The 16,470-nt window shown below is 35.6% G+C and overlaps 1 protein-coding gene across 1 annotated transcript in view; it reads left to right on the top strand.

Moving 5' to 3' along the window:
- The window catches only part of LOC148658417 (1,4-alpha-glucan-branching enzyme-like), a 377,056-nt gene extending 364,981 nt beyond the window's left edge, over positions 1–12,075 (top strand). The window contains exon 16 of the mRNA XM_088639572.1: positions 9,093–12,075. Within this exon, the coding sequence (XP_088495698.1) occupies positions 9,093–9,149 (57 nt within the window). The 3' untranslated portion in view covers positions 9,150–12,075. The remainder of the gene's footprint in view (positions 1–9,092) is intronic.
- Positions 12,076–16,470: the final 4,395 nt, after the last annotated feature.

Below are 16,470 nucleotides of genomic sequence, written 5' to 3'. Positions count from 1 at the left end.
TCTCCTTGGACTGTCAAAGGTCTTTTTTTAATTTCAGATTGCCTTAACAGCCATTAAACTTTAATGATAGAGATACATAAAATTCTAAAACAGGAATCATCTTTTAGAAACATCCCTGTGGGCACATTACTGTATAGAGACCTTCTTTTTTAAAATGATTAGTCTTGATTTTGACCTATTATTGTAAGGTGAGGTTATCAAAAGACTCTATTATACTAGTGTGCAGAGAACCTTGCCTATTTACAGTACATGGATCACGCTAAAGAACTTAACAGCAGGTTGGCGCAACACCACGTCCTCAGGTTTTCCTGACTTGAACTCTCTTCTGCTTCACACTTAAGGTGCCCTAGTATCTGTGGTGCCCTGGGACTAAATAGAAGATAGCATCACCTGTTTCCCTCATCTTCCATTTCTGGTGCATCTCCAGGCCCAGGATGTCTCCCTGCCAAAGTGCAGACCATTACAATATGTATGTAGCACGATACTAAACTTCTGTGATCAATTAATACAGTACATGAAGAGCACAAGACACCACACATGAACTTCAAGTACTAATTTGACTTTTTGCTTATTCAGTTCCACTAAGATTTTAGATTTTTTGCCATTTTACAGTGTCATCCTTACAGAACATTGTCATATCTAAATAGCTTTGGCACTGAAAGATACAGTAATTGTTACTCAACAAAAAGTGAAAAACTGAGCTGGTGTTACCTGTCCTTGTGCATTATATTGGGATTGGGGGAGTTTTAGGAGATTTTTTTTATAAGACTAGATGATGATGGGCTAGATGTTTTCATACAGTACATCAAATGCTGTTATCTGGATGAAATGGTTCACAGGGTTTAAACCTTTGTAGCCCTAAGCAGAATAAGAATGCCAAAACTCCCTCCAGGATCACAAGTTTAGTTCCACATTATTGTCGATACCAGTTTATAGATCTGCTTTTGCTGGAACAGTCAGGATAAATATTAAATAATATGGTCGCCCATATTAAACTGGAATCCACATTCCTGGGTGATGTGTTACTCACCTCCTGCTGCAGGCTGTGTGTCTGGGGGTTGTTCCGGGAAAGTCCACCTGGGCAGAAGTCCTTTGTCAAACCATGGTGACCTAAAAAGATAAAGTTTGATCTGTCCTCTCTACGAATTCATTACTTGGTACTGTCCACCACTAAAGCTTGTCAAGTGAAAGAGCATCAGCAGGCTATCTGCATTTTCCACATGTGGAGAGAAGTAGAAAGGTGAATTGTAGTTTTGCACTAGAAATGAGTTATCTGGTGGTGAGAGATGCATGGGATGTCAGTTTATACACCAATTAGGAGAATTTGATAGGACTGACTACATTTCAGTTAAAGATTTGGAAAAGGGGAAAAATTATTGTTTATCTTTTAAATTTAGGAAAGAAAGACTCTGTGAAGAGCACTATTCAGTACCTTTAACTGGTTTGAACTGGCTTTAATTAGTGAAAAAATCCCATCATGTCAAATTGTGGTTTAAAATTCTATGTCATGGTTTCAGCTTTAGTTTGAATACCTATCTGGGTAGGGGAAGCAGATTAATTGTCAGGCAAAGATGATTGTGAGAAACTGCACAGATTTAAAATCTCCAGTATATTGCAGTAATAAGTCAAAGGGAATGTAGAATGTCACATTTACATGAACATTCCCATTATTATGTCTCCATGTAAATATCTAACAATGAAATCACACTTCTGTACTGACTCTCAATTTAGAGGGTTATCAGTTCAAGTTGATTAAATACTGGAAAGATATTAAGTATACTCGCATCTGAGTGAAGAAATTGAAAGATGCATTTTTATTAATGGAATGGTTATAGTGGTTTTCATAGCTATTGGAAACATGGAATAGAATTATTTAATGGCTGTGGAGGGGAATCTCAATTAAATTTTCATTTGAAGGGCCTCAAATCAAAGAAGGCATTTCCATACAATCTTAAAGATTTTTTGTGTCAGTCCCTCAGATAATTTCATTTATTTTTAAATGTTAATATGAGTAACATGTTATGTTTAAAACAAAAATGTGATAGAAGAAATTTTAAAATTCAATTAATTTCTTTATTCACATATATTAAGTTAAAAATCCAGACATACTGTACTGTAATCATGCGTGAATACTGATAGGAGACTTTTCTTTCTCTGCTTTTTATGTGCCAGCTTTTAAAGATCTCTTTAATGTCTTCATGTGCAGAATGGCACATGTATAAATTGTGGAAGTGCATCTCTGCTTAGAAAGGCAAAGAACATCTCAAATACCATAAATCTTAAAGATAAATGTAAAAAGGTCATGGTTGAAGGAGAGTCTTCTTCAGTAAAATACTGTTTTTCCTCTGAGGAGACAAAAGGCTTCCCTTTTGAAGAGGCCTAGTTTGTCACATCACACAGTTCACAATATTCATAGCCAGTAACATTGCTCAAAATTCATGTCCTTTGTATTGCTAAGCGCTTGATCAGAAATTCATTGTCTTCTGTACTTCACAAGGACTGTCACTGATACAAATGATTTTTATTTACATAATTTTCCATACCTAGTCAGAAAGGGTTGTTTCAAAAGCATGTGTAATAAGCACACAGGAACATTGCTGAATATATAACTTGAACAGCATTTTTGAAGATAAAAGCTGCAATATTAGTTTCTCAATATTTCTTTATTTTTTTTAGAAGGAGAGATATTGAAAGCAAGTTACAATATGTGATAATGCTACTGAGGGGATGTAAAGGAACAAGTAAAGGTTCATTCCATGCTAAAAAGTAAAGAAAAGAAACACTACATTTTGGTTGTGGAGCCTTCTTCAGTTGAGGGAGAGAGAGAAAGTAACAAATAAATAATGCATAGATGAACAAAATACAGAGTAGGTAAAAAGGGACAGGTACCAGGGAGGAAACAGGCATATAGTGGAAGAGAATGGGTGTCCAAACTAAGGCAAAACAGGAAGAGAGGTGTGGAAAGCTGAAATCTACAAATGAATGGAGAGGATTTAAAAGGAGCTGAGTCTGTTGTTGAGAGAAGGGGAAAGATGTGATCCAAGTTTAAGGATAATTTTGGTTTTGAATGCCTTTCTGCAATAGGAGTTCTGATGCCGCTGTGTGAGGACGCAGAGAAAGAGAACAGAAAGATCGTGGCCCTTAGAGGTCAAATGGGGAATTATACGTTTGGAGAGTTTTTTGATATTCAAACCTCCAACCATTGAAAGGATATGTTCTTGGTTCCTTAAGATATTGTTAGTTTCATTCATTGCCTATTATGGCAGGTACATTTGTATGCAAACAATACTGTTGTTCAATCACCTTCAGTAAACCCATGCTTAAGTATTAATGCATAAAATTAAATAAATATATTGAATACTGTATATAAATCCTGTTATATAAAAAGTAGTTTCATACAAAGTAGTTTACATTTTGAGGAAAACGTTCGTTTTAATGAATTTTGGTTAATTTTATGAAGAGTCATCTAATTGATGTGATTTGTCCATCCCTTCATTGGTTTTACATTTTGATTGCATTTTACCAATGCTGCAATGTTTCTTCCATGCCCTCTTTTGCGCTGTGTATTGGCCTCACACAGAGATCAACAATATGATTTACTGTATATAACTGTAATATAACTTCAACAAAAAAGCAACAAACTTGATTGCATTGTTGAAACAGAAAAAAGTCGCCGCACTGATCAATATTTGAACTAGACATTTGTAAAATATTATATATTCAGTATGTGAAGTAGATGTGTTACCAAATTAAGTTTTATTTTAATGTTGGATACCATTTACTGTAAATGCCAAATGTAGTCTTGTATTGAATTTAGAGTAAACATTTTTTTATTATTATTTTGACATAATGTCTGGCTATTTTATGGTATTTCTTGAAAGTGCAATAGCCTTTTTCTTGTAGCACTATTTTTGTTCTTGAAGCATCATTACCATTCCTGAAAATCTTCATTTCAAAATAAGAGAAACTGGACAGAAAATGTTTGCACATGGTTAGCCTTGCTGCCTGGCACAGTGGTTAGCATTGCTGCCTGGATTCAATTCTGGACCTAGGGTACTGTCTGCGTGAAGTTTGTATGTTCTCCCTGTGTTTGCATGGATTTCTTCCCACAGTTCAAAGACATGGTGGTGTGAGTGTGTGCATGTTTGTGTTTGTGTCTGCAATGGGCTAGCTTCCTGTCCAAGGTGTACCCATTTTGTTCCTATTGCTTACTGAGATCCACCCACGACATAAACTGAATTTTATTTAAAACTGAGAAGTTTGAATTTTCCCTGTGACAGAGTTGTGGGCCGGCATCTAATATATCAGTATTCATCACATTGTACATATAAACTATAGTAACTTTGCACTTTACTGTATAGGCACTTGGTTTCAAATTTACAGGTTTCAGTGATTAATGTAGCAAAGTCATACTTTCAATACTCATCTTACCCATTACATTATTGGGATTTTAGGCCATTTTGTAGTGAATGTTGTATGACTTCACACTGAAACAAACATTTTAGATGGTATAAAAATATGTGGTTCTTTGCATTTTCTTTTTGCTGTTGTTTAAATGGTGTTGATTTGTGGTGGTGCTGGGGACAACCAAAAGTGAATACTGGGGAAAACAAACATTTTGCCTACCATGTGTTAAGAGGTTTATACAAGTATTGGAGATTTTACCAGGCTTTGTCCACATACAGAATTCATTTATTTAAAATGACCTACAGGTACTTAGTCATAAAAGAGCTTCAGTTTATTCATAGTTCTTCACGGTTGAATATGGATTCCATTTGATTTAAGGATGTGTTTTGAAATTATGTAACAGTACCAGTTTTATATTCTATCTTCAAAAATGAATCATTGAAATGCTCACATTGGTGGGTTATGAATTTGAACATTCATCTCTCCATCCAGATTAAGATCATACGAATGGACTCCAGGAGTACCTACAGTATGTGATAATATAATAAAGTATGTTGAATATTGAAGTCTCAGTGGGTCTGTATCCTTTCAATTGTAACAGAAGCCTCAGAATACACATCCAAAAGCCACAGCAAGAGTGCATTATAATATTGCAGTATGCACGTTGTTGGTTTTGCTTCTGGTTTGGCGTCTGAGAAAACTGGTCGTGGGTGTGAGTGTGTGCATGTCTGTGTCTGTGTTTGTGTGTCTCCCCTGTCTTGCTCCATTGAGTGCTGGGATAGGCTCTAGCTCCCTCTCGACCCTGAACTGGAAGATGCAGTTAGAAAATGGATGTATGTTAGAATAAAGTATCTTACAGAAGGAATGTATAAGTATCAATGAACTGAAGCTGTGTTTTCTCCAAGTATAAAACATGCCCTTCAGCTTGAGTATCATAACCTGTGTCCGTAGTACCTTAAATGAAAACATGGCCTCAGTACAGTAGTTTTAAAGAGCTTTTAGCTATCTACTTTATTCCCCAGGTAATTTAGCCTTTGGTAATTTAGCAACTATGTACCTTAACCAGTCCAGGAGGACAGGTTGTCCTCATTCACTTTCTTACATTTGGAGAAGAGAAGGACAATGTCTTTCTCTGGAGATAAATAACATGAGTGTGTCAACAATTTGCTATAGAAGGCATCGCACGGATATTAATCAGGATACCATTCTTTGAGCAGCTTCTGCATGTAGGCCAACAGAATTTGCCAGATATTTTATGGTTGTTGTACTATTAGCGTTCTGAACAGGCGTTATAAAAGTAGAGCTAACTGTTGACCAAGCCAGGCAAAGTATTAATATGGATAACCCCTTTCCCAGCATTCCTCATTTAACATCCCTTCCTATCTCAGTGATTCATTCCACGCACTGAAAGGCTTCCAGTAGCCTCATTCTCAAGGACAAGCTATCGTTCACTCATCCCATCAGGTTAAAGCCGAATTTGATCCTCACATTGCTTGGCCATTAAGCCACTCAAAGCTAGAGTTAGCACAATAATGCTCTGTATGACTGAATTATAGAGTTAGTTCAAAGCTATTGAATTCTGAGTAAATTTGCAAAGACAGACATGGAGTTGAATATATATTTACATTTAGTTCATTATCTAATGCATTATTTGTACAGAAGCCTGAAGCTCTACAGTTATCATGGATAATCTTTTAATCGTAGCAATTTTTTTTGTGCTTTCCACCACTGCAGCCAGTTACTTGTCCTAATCTCTCATACGTATACATGTTTGAAGGGATGTGAAAGAAAACAAATAGAAGGAAGATACACACACAGTGCAAATAAAAATCACATAAATTATTAATAAAGTAGAAAAAGTGTGCTGTAGTACAGTATAAGAGAGGATAATGGGTCTGTAATGAATTTTCTTCTGTTATCCTTATGTTAAGTGTATATTCATAGAAAGCTTCTGTATGTGTAAATGTAACATGTTATTAATTCATACAAATAATGGCCATAATTAAAGGCCATCAGTAAGACCACAGAAATGTACATTTAGTATGTTGTCTAAACTATTGATTTTTCACTTGGCACTTTACCTACCAATTGTTAGTGTATTTCAATTGATCATATTCTTCTCACAACTTGGTCGCATAAAATAGGAACATGCAGTATTCATTACTTTTTTATAAAGTTTACATCTGTAATTGGGCATCTCAGAACCAACACATACCTTACCATTAGAGAAGTATTTGCTTTTGTACAAGAGTGGTTTCATTTTCATGTTTGAAAGAAAAGGCTGAATTTCATCATCCAAATCCCACGTTACCATTTCATTGCCTGAAATAAAAACCCCGATGAGCTCTGATTTAATGATTACGAGCTTGCAGTCTCCCAGGAATGAGCAAAGCCTTTGGTAAATTCTAGGAAATCTTTTCTTTTTTTCTTGCATGTCTCAGAGAAACTTTCATCAGGGAACAGAGAGATCCTGCATGGCTGTCTAAGAGACTGAAACAAAACGAAATATTGCTTTTTACAGTAGATGAATTCAAAGCATAATAATGGCTTTGTACAGCATGCATAGTTTGTCGTTTATCAAAACATATTTGATCCTTCTGGCTCCTTCCTGACTTATAGCTCTCTTTCTGGAGTTCCTTTCTAATAGCAAGTTCTTATACTGTAGGTACATCTAGTGGCTGTTCTGAGAATGTGCAGATCTTTGCTTGATCATTTTAGGAAGGATCCTGCTATTATATTAAAGAATTTGCAAGCCTGAATACAAATAAAGGCTGCAGCACAACAATGAATTATGTTCTTGACTCATTGCAATCCATTAGGCTAGGTGAATGTAGAAAAATTATCACCTGTGTTCAGTATACTGTACATTTATACATCAGTTTTCTGCATGTTTCACATGACTTACAGTAATTGTAATCCTCAACTGCATCCTATTAAAATACATGCTCATATTGTGTTGGCTAATATCACCTGTTCAAATGGATGTTATTTTCTAGAAATGCAATGTTTTCTTGTTTTTTTTTATACTGACAGAACATAATATATCGGTTGATTTTTCCATTGTGTTTCCTTCATTTCATTTTTGGAATGAACCACAAAACAATCCTGTGTGCTTCATATGTGCTTTTTTTCTGTGGGTTGAAAACACAATACATGATGCACCACCCAATCATTATGTTGCCCATTTATCTTCTTCCTTGCATCTAGATACATTTTGCACACTATCCACACTATTCTCAATAAATCAATACATCATTAAAGAAAGAAGATAGAAGGTGCAGCATAAGGTTTTTGTTCTTTTTCTGTGAAAGCAGCATAGGATCTATCCTGTTGATCTTCAGTGGAATTGTTTAAAAGTATTTTCAAAGTGTACATATACAGTACAATACAATGTATAATTGTGGAAGTGCAGTTGCACAGGATTATTTCCTTAATGTAGATTATTTAAAGCCACAGTGTCCCCTGATACTGTCTGTCCATCCATCCATCCATTTTCTAATTGAACTTTCCAATTCAGGGTCGCGGTGAAGCCACAGCCTATCATGTCAAGCAATGGACACAAAGCAGGGTGCATTGCAAGGCACACATAGACGCAAACACAGACACACACACACTCCCACCTAGGGCCAAATTTCTCAGAAGCCAGTGAACCTACCAGTATGGTTTTGGTCTGTGGGACGAAACCCACACAAGCGCAGGGAACACATACAAACACCACTCATCTTGCACCCCAAGCCCCGCATTGTAACCACTGTACTACCATACCACCCCTTAAACCTGTAAATTACTTTACAAAGACCATACACCAACCAGCATATTCTGACTCATTCATTTGGTGGGTCTCTTGTAACATTTCCCATGGTTTGTTTACCTGTTGTGTGGAGCACTCATGTAGAATGATTGCTGTCACACTATGGGTGTAAGGCCATGACTGCTTATTCCTCTGGGGTCTGGTAAGGAAGCCTCTTTAAGTTTCTTGCTCGTGATGAACAAGGGCTACATAAAATGAAAGTTGTTGTTATTACAGCACCGTTAGTGGGATTGCGTACCGCTTATATTAAATATCAGCCTGCCTGTGTGTAAAATCCTGGCTGACACGGGAAAGATGAAGTGTGCTCATGAAAACTTGCTGTTATTGTAGGCCTACAAAGTTACCTCGAGAGTCCCTGTGGAAATCATTTGGACTCACTGTTTGGCGGGCGCCAGCTCTGTTTTGTTTTCCTGTTAAGAAACGTGTGACTTATTCATGAAAGCATTTCTTAAATGTGTTGTGCTGCAATTTATTTTTCCTTTTCCAAGCGATGGTTGTGCTCCATGTTCTATAAGTATTCAACTATCTAAGAGTGTGTTTTCTCATTTTATTGTTGAAACTGCATTAACTGTCAGTCTACAGTTATTAAAACAAATGCTTACCTTTCTCAAGTGTTGTTCCATTTTGAGGTTTAATATGTTGCATTTTTCAATAAAACTTTCTCCCCCCATTGTGGCGCAAGTATTCTTGAATTGCTTCTTAATAGCTATTATTAATCAGATCTGCTGAAACACCTTTTTTTTTCCTTCTGCAGCCCACAGAGATGTTTAACTATTACAATCTTTCATTTCATGGATGTGAAATCTTACTAATGCTAGTAAAGTATGTAACAGATTGCGAAGAAATTCTGAATATTTTTTTTCCCATTGTCTAGGTGTACATTCCATGCAGAACAGCAATCGTCTTGGCCAATGAAGACATTTCCTACTGACAGCTGAGCAGCCATGAAGAACAAGGATCCAGGACATAGAAGTTAAGACATATAATTGTTACATAGATTCTTTCATTTTAGACAAATTTGACTAGGTGCAGAATAAATAATAGTGTACTGTACATTTATAGGTTTCATGTGATTTTGAGTCATTCTGTTGTGAGCTTCAGATTATAGTGCAGAAATCTGGCACTGACATATTTAAGCAACAGTCTATCTCCCTAAATTAATTAAATTTACACTTATAAATCTGTTCAGCACAATCTTGCTCATGGCACAACTGTGAAAGCCTTTTAGTGTTAAAGATTAGTGAACTCATTACTTGAAACATGCAAGTATTTTGTCAAAAGAATGTTCTGTTCTTTCTTACATTAACATTATCCTAAACTCTAAATAATCCCCTGACTATAGCAGTAGTGTAAAATATCAATATACAATGACCATTAAATTATTGACTAGTTTAATCTGTTTTCACTTTTACAAATGTTAGATCATATCAAAACTAAAGGGAATCTTCAGTGCCAGAAAATGTGTATTTATCAGTCTCTGCGTATTGTGTTTTTGTTGTGATGTTTAATTCATGATTCTTACCACCACATTGTACTAAAACGAAAAACTGCTAGAAAGGCAACTCCCTAAAATCCCAAGAAGTTAAGACATGAAGGTTTTAAGACTTAATAAACAGGGTGATCCCTCAGAGATTAATTGCTGAAATGTAGTATTGAAGATAAACATTATCTATAAACTTTAGTAGTTAACTCATATTAATCAAGTCTCCAATACCTCATATTATCATACCGATTCACTTAATAAAAAATGTTATACTCAAGTAGCAAGTCTTCCAACTGCAGAGAATACATCCCAGTAACTAGCAGTAATTTCCACGATCATTTCAGCATTTCTGGATTATATCTGACCCAATTGCTGTGAGTCTTTTGGCACAGCATCACATACTGTAGTAGGAACAGATGGCTAAAAAACAAATAGTCCTATTAAATTAACTCTTACAATGATGTAACATTATAAAAACCTTTATTGATTTTTCACAGAAGGAGAGTGAACCGCTAGTGCAAGAAAATCAAGGCTAAATTATACATTCACATCTTGTTAGAATAAAGTTATGCCCTCTAATAAAACCCAACTCCTGAATGACAAACCAGCCTTAACTAATGATACAGCACTAAATCACAACCAACTCAGAAACGTCTTAACCTGCATTTTCCTTGACCCTTTTAGGCAACAGGTCATGATATAGAAATGTAGCTGCTATTTGATTCCTTTGCACTTTTTTCCTTGTCAGGTCAACTTCACATAACAAAAATTATGGCACATTATGGTCTCAATGCAACTGACTCTTTATACTCTAATTAATGGAGAGAGTGAGATGGCCATGCATGATTTGAAATATGAGGGTCAGTTAATTACTGTTGGAAAGATGTGCATTAAAAGTAATTCCTGCAAAGGTAAGGACCACGTAAAATGTCAGCTGCCCCATAATTACTGACTACTTTCAGAAAAATCTTCTTAGATAATTTTTTTATCCACAATTTATGATTCATAAGTGTATAACAGAATTTGAAAGTAACATCCCAAAAAACCCGTTAGAACTGGCTGGTTTTCATACAACAGTTTAGAATCTTTCAGAGATATGCTGTGTATGTGCCTTGTGCCTTATATGCAAAACCAACATATGCAGTGCTACAGTATTTCTTTAAGATCCACTTTGACCTTGATATAGTGTCAGCATAAAGGCTGTTTATTGTACCACATTTTAATAGTTAAGAACAGCAAGAAGCTGCTCAAACTGTGAGTGCTCTCTGGCCACCTTGTGGCTGATTGATTCATGGGCTTCACTTAGCTACATCTTGGAGGATCTTAACTATTAGTAGATAGAACATGTCTTATGAGGGGTTTTTATAGACAGTGAGAGAAGTGTCCCCTATATTCTGACCTATATGTTCCTAATTTCATATTAAACAAATGCCCTTGGCTTCTTGCATTATGTGCTGAGTTTGAAGAAAATGGACAGCTCTGAATGTCAGCTCCTTTCAGAATTGCCCGGCAGCCTTTTCTTTTTCTTCTGAGATCAGCTGGCATACAGTAGCTTCCCAAAGTTCTCCAATGTATTAATTCCTTCGATACTGTGAATAGCTAAGCAGCTTTTCTACAGACCCGTTCACCTCTAGGCTCAGCACATTACAGCCAAAACATTACAGTAAAAAAAAACTGTAAGAAAATCATTTTGAAAATTATCATGGAATAATACAATATAGCTGGACTGATAAATAGTTGGCATGCTTTCTCATACAGTCTTGTCTATTGTCTGGGAAAGAATGTACTGTATTATCCTTAATACATCACTTATTCCACTGTCAGGGTATATACTTTTTATAGAACTGGAATCTGGGAAATAACAGTACAGTCTTTGTTATGCCTAGCAGTTCCACACATTTGGTAAAACTATATAGAACCGATATCGTGTTTAAGTGTTAAGGTCCATCTAATGACAGACAACCGAGTGTTCTGATATAAAAGTATTCATTTTCTTTTAAGTGTTTTATGTAGAAACCTTTCCTTTAATGTCCTCTCTCAAGAATCTGTAATTCTGTGCATTTTGGCAAGTCACAATACCTCAGAATTCTACACCATGATCTTGTACCTTAAAACCTCAAAACAACAGAAACATATTGATATACAGTATACAGGGTAATGCAGCTATTGTTAAGTTCACATATGTATTTTCTTGTCTTGTAATTCCATTTCCAACATCCTCTGCTATAGCACTGAATTTGCAGTGTGACACTGAATGGGAAAAACATTGGATTTTTTTTGCTTAAGACTGGATTTGTTTTGCTGTAAGGTGACATATACAGTACTGTACCTACAAAATGTAACTGTCACTCAAAATAAACAGAATCAAAAATTACTTCTGAATGTTGTGGTGCTTCACAATCTGAGTTTATTGCTGGATACTGGTGAGTAACAGTCTGAACTTTCCAGCTCACAGACATGTGGATTGAGTTACTATACTGTATGTATTATGTTCTAAAAGTTATGTTAACTTTGTTTTGAGCCTGGTATGCTTCCATGAAACATCATACAACTTGTTTCCATTCACTCTCTCATGATCTTGTGCCAATACACTGAATCCCATGACATAAATGATGACGAACCACTTCAAAAAGAAAAGATGCTCTTCATACTGAAAGTTATATAGACACATGGTATTGTGTGTGTGGATGTTCGATTCATCAGAAGACCTCATACACAAACTATTGTTAACATTGGAATTTACAGGACCAACCAGAAATTTGGAAAAACATTGTGTACAAAGATGTTGGGCAAGTGAACAATATTGCTCCTAATTTATCATTGTAAGGTCTAGATTCACTTATATTGTTAAAAGAAAGATATCCATTTCCTGTTTTGTAATGCACAGCAAAGACTGGTTAGGAAATTGTCTAAGTGTGATAACAGCCCATTATGTCTTCTTTTATGAAGAAGCTGTGTGTTTTCCTTGATAAATCAACATAGTTTTCATGGTTTTCACTGAATACCTTTATCGCTACTTTCTCCTCATTTTTAACAACAAGTAGAGAAACTGGGGACAATATGCGTGGTTTCTCATCTTTTTCATCTCTGCTTTACTATTATCTTGGTTCCACACTCTTGAACAGCTGATTGTCTCCTCTTCAAAAATGTATTGCTGTCAATGATGAATGAAGTTGTCTCCTGTACGATGACATCTACACCTGCAAATAAGGAAAGCCTTATAAATGAGGTTAGGGTGCTGACTTTGGGAAAGATAGCATTTTAAAACTATATTAATAATTAGAATAATGGCAATAGTGCAGACCATTGGCTGGTTCTGTTCATTCAGAAATACGGTTACAGAATGTATTTTGCACTGCGTGAAGTTCAAGCTATCAAAGAAGAAATCAGAAGACCCTCTGGCACCAAATAAAGAATACTGTATTTTCAGTGTATATAATTTAGTATTGTTTTGTATTGAGCCTTATATAGAGTCCGAGGATTGATTTCATTTTTTTCATGAAAAACAAAATGCAATAGATGAACTTATAGAGCCCTCTCCACTTCAAGCTGGAAAAAATTGAAAGTGTTTTATTTTGGGTCAATAACAATACCGAACAGTATTAGAATGACAAAATGTGTTTTCAAAATAAAGCAACAGCATATAGAAGATGTTGGCCTCCTAGTTTTCTCAAGGTCAGGAATAAAGATGTTGGCAGCAGGTTCTAGAAATTTCAACCTGGTCAGTAATGTTTTCTGGCATGGAAACTACAGTGTGTTTGTTGTGTAATCTTACTGTTTTGGTTTAATACCAAAACCAAAGTTTAATACTCAGTGATATGCTGTATGTGTCTGACTGTTCAGTACCTGCAACATTAAGTTTAACATTGGAATTAAGACCATTTCTGGATTGGAGAAATGAAAGTTGTTATTAATAAAAATGGTGAGAAATTATGTAAAATATAAATGTAAGCTCTTCTGTTTGTGTGAATGTGAATAGCAGTTGAGGTGAGTTGAAATCAATCTGCTTGTTCTTCTGTTGATGTACTGAGATGTACTAAGAATTACCTTTCACATAAGAAAGAATGTAAAGTATGAACCAGTAATTCAGCGATATGCTTGGTAATTGTGCGCATTTGTTCTAGTGTTATTTAGTTATAATTGTTATAATTGGAACAAGAAATAATACTTAGTAATGGGTTAAGTGGTTAGCACCTTACTGTGCAGGTCTGAGATTCTTTCAAACCCAATTAATTAAATAATTAAATTTAATTAAATTTCAAAATGACAGGTCAAACTATTTTGTAAGACAGACAATAAAATTCAGATACTGCTGTACGTTTCTGTAAAATCTGCAAGGTCTCCTGGTTTTTATTCCAGCAGAGCTCTCAGTTACTTAAGGTGTGTACCTCAAAACAAAAATGCATTACTCTGTTACAGAACAGTGGAGCTGTCAGCAGTTTTAAATATGGATGTTTTTATGTCACAACTTTTCAGCTTTGCAATATCCTCTAATAAGTGTCACTCTTCCCTCTGGATCGGAAGTTACAAATGTTAGTCATAAAGTGCGCTGATGGCACAGAATGGTAAATGCGCTGCACTTTAGAAGACTCATGGGTTACTAATAGGTAATTTTTTTATGAACTGACAGAAGCGTTAGAATTAAGCTAATGAGTACAATTAAGAGTGAAGTAAGTTAGAACTTAGCCGAAGAAGAGTTAGAAGAGAAGCTATGGTTCTTAGACTTCATAAAAAAAGTTGAATAAAACACAGAAAAGAGATGTAGTTGTACTGTATCTGGCCCACTTCATACTCTGAGACTATTTTCATTTACTTAAAATTAGTTATGGCATTCATTTAAGAATTGCTTCAATATCATTGACCGCATAGAGAGCTTTTTTTTAACCCAAGGCAGATAATTTACTGTTCCTTTTATTATTCTGCTCCTTCTTTACTGACCTCCTTTTGTGATTCAGTTCAGGTGGTCTTGCTTGATTTATGAGTTTAATTATCTATTAAAAAAAGCAAGAGACTTTTTTTCTCCATAGTTTGATCTCCGGGACTGCTCAAAAGCAGCTGCTGGGTTTCTGATATATATACAGCCTCAAAGTCAAACATCTCAGACGGTCAAGCACAGTTTAGAGGTATGGGGGGGTTAATAGAAAACTAGCTTGCACTGCACACTCACACTGTCATCAATAATGAGGTCGAACTGGGAGAGGAATTGTCTTCCATTGGGTAGTACTGAGTGGAGACTTTCACTTGGGCATTGAATGATTTTCACCTATTCAATTAAATAATACTACAACCTTCAGTTTATTTAATTTTGTACGAATATTTCCTAAAATATAGTGCTTGTTTTTGGATTTTACGTGGAACTTCTTGTTTCAGGGTTATAAAACCAAAAGGCAAAACAAAATATAGCAGGACGTTCTTCTTATCAAAACTATGAACTTTTAACTGTGATATGTTAATACCATAGTACAAAAAGTGAGGCATGATTTGGAAAATGTAATGTTTCCTTAAAACGTATTTGCACCACCAACGGTTGTTCAGTTATATACTGTCAGAATTTGGAAGAACCAAATTCATGATAATCTCAGCCTACTCCTATAATCCCTAAACCTGCATTGAGGAGAAGCAAAACTGTTGCCCGTTCAACACACTACTGCTCCACAGTGTCGTACAATAGAGTTAGATCCAATTGCAAGTTCACAGATGCCCAGTTAGTCTCGGGGTCAAGAGTGTGTGGAAACTGAAAATGTCCCAGTGACAGGTGCCACCACTTGGCACCTGTCACAGGATGCTCTAGGTATAACTTAAATAGGATTGTTTGTCATATACTTAAGCTGTTATGGCTCATCCTCTCATGAGTCAATTGCATTATTGTGACTCAGTTGTTCCTAATTTAGTGATGGCCTGAAAAACAAGATCTGTTCAAGGCTTAAAAAAACCTGGAAACTGTGTAGGAGAAATACATCTATTTGAAAGAGAGGAAGAGATAATCATTTTATTTAAATACTTTTTTATTTTTATACAATTTTATTTGATATAATGTATTTTATAATAATTTTATTAAATATATATTGTATTTATTTACACCAGAATCATACAGTTTTGCTCAGAGTATTCTGTCATCTACCATGTTATGGAAACATTATGGACTCCATGAAAGTCATCATGATGGCATTAGTTAAGTTTTTCAATTTTCTTCTGAGGGTGTATTGAAAGATGAAAAATGTCTGTGGGCAGTTAAAACAATACTGAGCTGCCAGATGGAAATGTTTGTGGGATGGTTTGTGCAAAGAAAAGAAATTGAAGAAATAGCAAGAAGAAAGTTAAGTTGAAATTACAGTACATATGTATGGTGAACTATTAAACAAAGGTGTCAGACTTGGTAAGGACAGTATGTCTCATGTCCTCTCAGTTGTGTATCCAGGACGTTTCATGTTTGGAATTACTACCTTCACTACACATGCTGAGCTTGTTTGAAGAGCTAGCAGCGTACACCAAATTCAAACCTATGCTGCCAGAGGTTGTGGACCTACTGTATCACTGTACCATTGTGCTCCCTAATTTTTGAGCATACAGTGAAATGGTGATCATTTAGACTGTTTTATTGTTCCTAGGCTTGGAGGTTCAGCATTCTATGTTCGTCTCTACAAGATAGACACTGGATCTGGGTGGAAGGAAATCACAAAATATCAGTCTGGCAGTGTCTTATCTAGTAAAGCGATCCACTTGTACTGCAGAAGGTTGGGACCTCAAGTTTTAGGCTGTCCAACCTGCT

This window comes from Lepisosteus platostomus, chromosome 7 (assembly GCF_059453375.1).
Source record: "Lepisosteus platostomus isolate fLepPlt1 chromosome 7, fLepPlt1.hap1, whole genome shotgun sequence".
NCBI classification, from domain to species: Eukaryota; Metazoa; Chordata; class Actinopteri; order Semionotiformes; family Lepisosteidae; genus Lepisosteus; species Lepisosteus platostomus.
Note: the sequence above shows the minus strand (reverse complement) of the source record. Positions and strands in the feature narration are given on the sequence as shown.